Source organism: Fulmarus glacialis, unplaced genomic scaffold (assembly GCF_000690835.1).
Source record: "Fulmarus glacialis isolate BGI_N327 unplaced genomic scaffold, ASM69083v1 scaffold11443, whole genome shotgun sequence".
Taxonomy (NCBI): Eukaryota; Metazoa; Chordata; class Aves; order Procellariiformes; family Procellariidae; genus Fulmarus; species Fulmarus glacialis.
In genome coordinates this window covers 63314-72145 of record NW_009202306.1, presented here as the reverse complement: position 1 = coordinate 72145, position 8832 = coordinate 63314, and the positions used below count along the sequence as shown (strand labels likewise).

Genomic DNA, 8832 nt, shown 5'->3' with positions numbered 1-8832 from the left:
GTGGCTGTTGCCATCGCCCCTGAGAGCCTTCCACAGCCCCTCTGGGAGAGGACCCAAGCAGAGCCATTTCCCATGGGGCTGGTGCGGTGCCTGGCAGCTGCCTTCCTCCTCCTCCTCCTCCCAGGTGAGTGCCCTGCCCGGTGGCGGGGGCTTTCCAGGGGCAGGCGAGGGGGAAGTAAAGCAGCTGGGGTTGGGAGCAGCACCCGCATGGGTCAGAGGTGTGGGCTGTCTCCCTGGCCACTTTGCCTTCCTAAAGCAGGTGGACAGGACCTTTGCGGGTGGGTGGCTCAGCAGAGCACCTTGCTGGGGCTGTGGGGTGAGGACAGCCCTGCCATGGCCTGCGGTGCTCTAGCTCGGTGGCCGTGGGAAGAGGTGCAGCAGCATGTTCTCCTTTTGGCACTGTGGTTTCACTCCAAAGCGATAGCCCAGACCCTAGCAGGGTTTTGGTGAGGGGACATGCAAGCCCCTGTTGCGTGGCTGCTAGGGGTGTGGAGGGGGTTACCTCACCCCTCTTACCTTGGGAGTGGGTTTCTGAGGGTTTCATAGGCTGTGCCACCACCACTCTTCCCTAGTCTGGTCTCCATGGTTGGTTTTTAACTCAGTGCCCACATCCTGTGAGCATTTTGCTTGGTGTGCATGCTGAGCACCAGAATAGAGTGAGTCACCACTGGGAGCTCTGAAGGAGGGGAGGGTGCACAGGTGGCCATCACCTCCTCAAACCCTCTGCAGGCAGAAACAGAAGGAGCCCTTGATGCCTCGTGGTGCTCCCTGCCTTTGGAGGAGCTCTTGCTGACCCCCTCTCCCATGCCCTCCCAGTTTCTGTCCATGGAGCGCCTCTGCATCACCCAGGCTGCCCGTTCCCTCTGCTGTCCCATGTCCCTTGGCTTCTGCGTTGCATCTCCTTCTCTGACAGTGGTCAGTTCTGGCACCTGCTTCGTGTCCCCTACAGCTTGTGCAGGACTTGAGTGCTTGGTCCTCTTAATTTTAACACACCACAAAGCTTCCTCCAGTGATCTCAGCCTGGCTGCTGCTCCCTCTGAACAGCTGGCTGAGAGATGCTCTCCAGCCGTGAACGGGCTTGACAGCCCTCTGGCCATGATGCTCTGGTCTCTCTTGTGTGACCCCCAGTGTGCTAGGAGACAAGAAAGTTTGGAGATCTGTTGTTACAGGACTTGTTCTTACACGCAAGGGGCAATGAATGAGGGTGTACAGCAATTCTTTTCAGTATTACATTGCGGTCCTGTGCACATCCAGACCCACTGCCGTTTTCGGTGTGCAGCCCTCGGGTAGCGTATACCCCTGCAAACACCGCATGTGCCGACTGTTTGCTGGCAGGTTTGAGCACTGGCCAACGGGTGGTGACTGTTCAGAAGGGGCCCCTCTACCGCGTGAGGGGGTCCCACGTCACGCTGTGGTGCAAGGTGAGCGGCTACCAGGGCCCGGCAGAGCAGAACTTCCAGTGGTCCATCTACTTGCCCTCGGCCCCTGAGCGAGAGGTGCAGATCGTCAGCACCGTCGACCCCTCCTTCCCCTACGCCATCTACACCCAGCGCGTGCGCAGCCGGGGGATCTACGTGGAGCGGGTGCAGGGGGACGCCGTCCTGCTGCACATCACGGAGCTGCAGGACCGGGACGCTGGGGAGTACGAGTGCCACACGCCCAATACCGACGAGAGGTACTTTGGGAGTTACAGCGCCAAGATGAACCTCTCAGGTAGGTCCTGAAAGACAACCTTGCTCCCTGCCGGGCAGGGGTGCTGGCAGGCTGCCGCTGTCCCCACCTTTGCAATGGGGAGAAATGCTCGCCTCTGGGTCTCTGACAGAGGGGCAGCTGGGGAAAGGGGAGATTAATGGGACTGGTGGGCACAAATGTTCCTTCCCTCCCCGCTGTGGGATTGCTATCCTACCCCCGGGTGGCCAAGGTTGGGATGCCCAGACGTCCCCTTGCAGGTTGCTCTGGCTGATGTCTCCCAGCCAGGGCAAGGGAAGGGAGAGGAAGCCTCTGCTGTCCGATGGCCCAACTTTAACTTCAGCTCCTGACACAGCCACAGCATTTCACAGCTAAGCGCTTAGGAGGTCAGGAGTTTTCAGGCCCTGTGTGTTAGCTGTTGGTGTCCTCTCAGGTCAGGGTGTGGGACTTGACCCAAGTTGTGTACCCACAGATGGAGGGAGGTAACAGCTCCTGCAGAGCACTGGGAGAGGGAAGGCAACAGGGTGGAGAGGCAAAGGGAAAGGCCCTACCGTGACCCCACCAAGTCTACATGGTGGTATGATACTTCCACTTGGTATTCACCTCTGTTTCCTCCTTTGTCCTGGTGTTGTACCAGCCTGCGCTTGGGATCGTGAGGGACTGGATGTTAACCTCCTTGGGGCTGCCTAATTAACACTGCCTGTAGTTTGACTGAAGAGGGTACTGCAGAGAGATTCATTGTGCTTTCTTCCCTCCTGAGGTTTTAACTTCACACCTTGGCATAGGCTGATGGAAGCTTTGTCAATCGGCTACAAAAGATATTTCTCCTACGCTGTCAGATCCCTTAGGGCCTGGCCGCGGTTTCATAGTGGCCGGCAGGTTGCCCACTGAGGCCAAGAGACGATTTTTCCCGTGACCAGCTGCTCTCTGTGTTTCTCCCCCGTGCTCAGTGATCGCAGACACCCTCTCGGCTTCCATGGTGCCCCAGGTCCTCACCCCCGCTGAAGGGGACGTGGTAGAGCTCGCCTGCGAGGTGTCCAAGTCCACCGCCCAGCACACGCATCTCTCTGTTGGCTGGTACCATCTTCAGGGAGCAGGAGAGAGCCGTGCCGAGGAGGTCCTCACCCTCTCCAAGGACTTCGTCTTGAGGCCGGGGCCCTCATACATGCAGAGATTTCTGGCGGGGGACGTGCGGCTGAACAAGGTTGGGAACACCACATACAAGCTCTTCATTGGGGGAGCCAAGCTGTCTGACCGGGGTCAGCTGTACTGTGAGGCGGCCGAGTGGATTGAGGATCCCGATGAGACGTGGAAGGACATCTCCCGCAAGGAAACAGGGAGGACGTCGCTGGTGGTCATGAGCCAGGGTAAGGCCCTCACAAACTCACATGTTGGCTCCAACTCCTTTACGCATTGAAGGCCCTCCAACAGCAGCCTTCATGGCCTTTGCCTGCCTCCGCTGCAGCCCAGGGACCTGCTGGTGGGTCTGGCTGCCTCCGCCGGGCACCGAGGGGGCGGACTGGGCTCAGGGCCGTGGCAGCCCCTGGTTTGGGAGCTGTTGGTGCTTCTTGCTTTGAAGGCTCACACAGCTGAGTCTCCGACGCCGGCAGCGATGGTGCAACCTCACAAGCCCTTGCGAGGCGTTAGCAGAGAGAGCAGCGTGTGCCCGCAGCAGGCTGGCTCCTTGGCAGCGTTAAGCTCCAGTGTGCAGAAAACCGCATTGTTAGACTGCCTCGAGAGTCTCACGGCCTCAAAAACTGAAGTACGTAACAGTCACGGTGCCTCGGCCATGGGCACTGAGAGACATGGAGATGCGTGTGCTGCATGGCTCTGGTGTCTGCTGGTGGTGGCTTATCTGTCTGTGCTGTCACAAGTCTGCTGGCCTCCAGAGCAACTGATGTTTCTGCTTATTAGACCATCCCTGTGTCTCCTCCTAGTAGTTCATGTACGGTGGTAACGGGATTGTGGGTCAGACTGTGCTTTGAAGCAGGTGCACCAAGCTTCTGGCTTATGCTCTAGGAAAACGTAGTATTAGGTATTTAGAAAGAGGAGACTTAGGCCTGCTACCATGTATGAGACGGATTAAAATAGGAAAGTATGAAAACCAGCCCCTTGCCAGTGCTCCCATTCTCCCCCGCTCCACTCTGTCCCTGCCAGGCACCTCCTGTTCCCTCTACCAGCAGCTTCCTATGGCTCCTGGCATCTGCAAGCTCTGCATTGCCTTGCCCAGGGCCGGTGAGAAAATACCTCTCTCCCCACTGCCCTGGGATGATTATAGCGCTGTGTGTTTGCTGCTACTCTTCTGAGTGCCCTCCCTGCTGTCCCTCCTGCCGCAAGCCCTTTGCTGGCTGTGGTCCCTCACCCTGCTCTTCCTCCAGCTGTGTGTGGGTAGCTGTGCCCAGAGGAAGTTTTACCTCAAAGGAGCCAAGGCAAGGCTGTGTCTAGTTGATACCCTTTAACATAGGCAGTAGTATGCAATAAAATGGGAGCAAGTCTCTCGCAGAAAAGATGCCTGGGGAGATCGTGTACCACGTCCCCATGCCTCGGGGCGGATGGAGGAGGCTGCAGAGCTGGGGCGGTGAGGGGAACCGGTGTCTCACGGGAGGGTGGTGAGTCAGAGCAGGAAACCAAAGAAACGGATGGGTAAGGACCAAGCACCCTGCGTGCAGCTCAGGGGGGCAAGGTACCAGGGGGAGGGGAGGCAGGTGCAGTCTCCCACCGTCAGAGCCTGGTTCTAGAAACCTGGCTGACTGGCAAAGCTTTGTTCCCCATATTACGCACTGTTTGCCGCAATGGCTTTCCATGTCTGCTGCTGCCTGGCGAGCAATGGCAGTTGGTGTGCTTTCCTGCATCTGCTTGTTTAAGAGGGTTCATCATGACTGGCAGCATGTGGCTTCAGGTACTGGTGCCACATGATTGCTTAGAAATAGAGAAACCTTGTCAGAGTTTAATATTTGCACTGTGGTAGCCATTAAGGGTAGAAGGGAGGCAATGGTGGTAAGAGGACAACATGGCGGTTGTACTAGAGCCGCTGGTATTGCCAGAGGGAAATGGTGGCAGGTATATGAGCCCTCCATCACATCTGCGGGGCCGGGGGCTCCCTCCAGTGCCCCATGGGAGAGCCCGGGCTGTGGGGCTGAGCACCCTGTCGCACCGGGAGCCAGTGACCACTCTGACCGTGGCCAACTGCTCCAGTGGTTTCTATAAACTCTCCAGCAAATATTTGGGAATGCCAAACATACCTACAGCAGCTGGGATTCCTGTTCGTAAACTGTTTATGAACCATTGTTTAAATTCACAGGGTACTCTGCTTTCAGTAAATTATTTGAGCCCTCCCAGTGGTAGTCTGGGAGCTGCTCTGTTTTACGTCCAAACTACAGCACGTAGCCTTGTCCTTGTTGTTAGACACGGGGGACACGACGGTGACCCAAGGAGATGGAGCAGCACGAGCCAGGCTGCCTGCCCAGGGAGTCGGGGCTCAGCCCTACCTCCTGTTTTTCGGTCATGCCACCGCTGTGTGGGGTCACGGTGCAGGGTTTCAGGGTACCCTGTGGGTCTCTGCCTGCAGCTGCCCTCCAGATGGGCTGAAGCTGGGTACCAGGGGGCATTAGCGGCAGAGGCTTTGAATGCCCTGTCAGGAAGGTGAATCGTGTCAGGACCCGGAGACAGGGTCCTTATCTCAGGTGTAGCTGACTGCCCAATATGGTCTACCAAGGAGAAGATGACTTTGTGCTCCCCCTCTTTGCTCAGCACCTGCTGCTGGTCGGTATGGGGGGCAGGACAGGGGCGAGGAGATGACTTCCACCTCCTCTTGCTTCTCTCTGACCTCCCTATGCTGCAACGAGTCTTGACATTTCTGCTTTCTTCAGGAACTAATCCAAAACCTCTCCAACTTTGAGAGCGTTTCTTGCCCACATCCCGCAGCAGCCAGTGAGGGCTGCAGCATGCGGGACCAGCAGCAGTTCTAATGCCAGCCCTCCATGCACCTTCTCCCACCACAGACAGCAGAGTTAAAAACACCACTGAGTGACAAAGCCCCTTTGTGCCCCTTTCTGGTTTAAGGGGTATTTGTTACATGAAGCTCCAGGAGGTGAGATGGAGCAAAAGCCTCCGGGTTAGGGCAGCCCCCGGTTCGGATGCCTGAGCTGAGCGGGGGGCGGCTGTTGGCCTGAGGCCATCCCGATGGGTGCTCTGCTCTGGGGGGGTTAGTTGCCCTGAAGCGGGGAACTCAGCTCCTCAAGGCTCTGGTGCTTCTTCTCTCTGCGACTGCTAGTTAGTGCCTGGAGCTGGCAACTGTCTCTCCACGGGCAAATTTTTCCTTCCTTATCACTTTTCTAATGAAAGAAAATGTTTCAATAGAGAATTCCCTCCCGTTTCCCTCTGCACGGCCATCGGTGCTGCCAGGCGGGAGGGAAGTGTTGACAGGGCCACCCAGCACCCTCTTTGCTTTTGATTGCCCACAGGCAGAGACCTCTCTGTGGACATCGCTGCTGCTGAAACCTCCCTTTCTGAAGGTGATACCTTGCAGCTAAATTGCATGGTGGGAGCCCAGAAGAGCAGCAGCAGGCACTTCCAAGTGCTTTGGCTCCTCAACGGCGTAGGAGTGGCCAGGGTTGACCCCCGTGGGGTATTGATTTGGGAGGAAGAATATGAGGAGAGAGCCAAGCTGGGGCAGCTCCGAGCATTCAAGCAAAGCAACATGGTTTATGTCCTCACCGTCTACGAGGTGGGGCTGAAGGACAACGGAACGTACCACTGCTCTGTTTCGGAGGTGAAGACTCCTGGAGACTTTCACGCCATCCAAACCAATCTGTCATCAGGCATCCAAGTCGATGTGAAGCCGATAGGTTAGTAAATCCTAATGGCTGCTCTTCTGGGTAAAACCTGCAGTGATCCCTGACTGGGGAACGCTTCAAGTCAGGCCTCATCTTGGCAGGGGCCACACGTGCTGTCTGCAGTAAGAGTGCAAATGTGCCATAGATTTTGGTAGATAATAATGGGAAAAGCACTTGCTCTGGTAAACGTTAGCATGACAGATGCAGCAGCTGTCAACAAAGTGTAAACTGTTAGCTCAGTCTCTTTGCAATAAGTTTTGGGGCAAATAGGTAGAGTTCTGGGGAGGTTGGGTCTTCCTGCATCTTTGGCACAGAAAATTGTGAGCAACTCCTGTTGCTACTCCTGAGGATCACAGGATGACCCAGCAGAACAGGTACTTCTGGATGGTGGGGATCATTGCCATTTCCATCAGGGTGCTCTCTCTGTTTTGGAGGGATGACCTGTGAGAAACCACTCTAAGAAAGATGTGTAGGAGACTCTTGGTTTCCTTGTCATAGCCAGGCGATGGCTATTCTGATGTAGCAGGAGCTACCTGTTGGGACTCTATTTCTTAAGTATTTCTTTATGTATCCATGTCCCAGGAAAGACATTAAAGAAGGAAAAAAACAAACAACCAACCCCACAAAGCCCTCTCCAAAGTTATAAGAAAAGGGTGGTTGAAAATTTCAGACAATTCCTTTCCTCTTCCAATGTAAAGATTTATCTAGTATCTCCATTAATGCCACAGTATCTCTGGCTTTCTATGAGGAACGTAACAACATCCCCTGCACGCAGTAACTGTTGTTTGCAGAGAGCCGCATGCGCCTGTCCGTGTCCACCAGCACACCGCAGGTCATGGCAGGAGATGCCTTGATCCTCCTTTGCAAGGTGCAAGGAGTGACCAGCCCCGTGTCCGTGCAGTGGTGGCACCTGCCACCGCGGCACCCGGGTCCCCGGGTGCCAGTGGCCACCATGGAGCAGGACGGAACCCTCAGCCTGGGCAGCACCTACCGGGACGGCGGGACTCGGGGGAGCCTCCGGCTGGAGAAAGCGAGCTCTGGCACTTTCACCCTGGTGATCCCCAACACGCTGGACGAGGGCGACGGCGGGCGGTATGGGTGCGAAGCGACGGAGTGGTCCCGAGGCCAGAGCTGGACAGAGGAGGGGGAGACAGCAGTGACAGTCAGCTCCATGGGTGAGTTGGGCCACCCCTATTTCTGGGCTTTCAAGCTGGACATGCTGGAGGCAAGGCTAGAGAAGCGGGTGGACACATGTGGGTAGGACAGAGGTCTGCTGTGCCCTGAGCTCTGCTGCTGCTGCAGGGTGATCTGGGGCTGATCACTTGGCCCTGAAGTGCCTCAGTTTCCCCATTTCTAGCAGGGTGCTCGAGTCCTCCATGAGATGTTTTGGGAGACACAAGTGGGACACAACAGCTAAAGTGCCCAGATACCTGAAAGGCAGTGGCTGGCTCAGCAGGTCTTTCTCACTGTCTCTTTGAAATACAAAATATCTGTTCCAGCAGCATAATTATTTACAGTAATTAAGTTCAACAAAGGCACTTGTGTGGTGTCAGAGATATACCCCTGGCATCTGATCGCTTCTCCTGCCCTCCTGTCTGAGCACAGAGCCGCTAACCTCCCTGGCGTGCAATGCCCACGCTGTTTCTTCTTTTGATTGCTGGAATGGGTGCCTTTACGGAGAGGCAGCTTTTGGCTCTGGTTTAGGGTGTTTTTCCTTTCTTATTGCTGGGCTGGGTGCCTGAGCACCGGACAGGTCACAGGAGTTGTTAGGCTTTTGTGGAGGGTGGAAAGAAGCAGCAAACAGGGCAGCAGCATCAGCAGAGGATCCCCTGGCTCCCTGCCATGGGGTGGGATGGGGGAGCCTGGAAGAGAGGGTACCCAGGGCTGCCCGGGGGGCTGGGGTTGGGAGAGCGGGGGCGAGGTGGGAGAGGCCAGGGACTGCATGGGGCTGGAAGAGCAGGGTGAAACTCGGGAGAGAGCGGCACTGGCAGAGGAGCAGCAGGACTGCTGGCTGCCGTGGGGCTGCGGTGGCTGGGGCAGCGGGGACGGTGCTGCGTGGGAAGGGTGGTGGCGAGGTGGCTTGGGGCAGGGTTTCTGTCCTGGCACCAAGGGCTCTCTTCTGCCAAGCAGGTCTCGGTCTGCACGCCACACTGAGAAGCCGAATTGCCACCGTCACATATGGGCAGAGTTTTGAACTCGTCTGCCAAGTGAGCGCCAGCTACACCCTCGAGGAGGTGCCGATGTCTGTGGCGTGGCTTTTCCAGACCAGCCCACCCACCGGCCACTACCATGAGCTGGTCCGGGGACT

General features: G+C 56.7%; 1 protein-coding gene across 1 annotated transcript in view; it reads left to right on the top strand.

Annotated features, from left to right (window-relative positions):
• Positions 1-72: 72 nt before the first annotated feature.
• The window catches only part of CD101 (CD101 molecule), an 18175-nt gene continuing 9415 nt past the window's right edge, over positions 73-8832 (top strand). Inside the window, exons 1-6 of the mRNA XM_009574243.1 lie at positions 73-124; positions 1255-1713; positions 2640-3056; positions 6153-6536; positions 7316-7777; positions 8655-8821. Of these exons, the coding sequence (XP_009572538.1) occupies positions 73-124; positions 1255-1713; positions 2640-3056; positions 6153-6536; positions 7316-7777; positions 8655-8821 (1941 nt within the window). The remainder of the gene's footprint in view (positions 125-1254; positions 1714-2639; positions 3057-6152; positions 6537-7315; positions 7778-8654; positions 8822-8832) is intronic.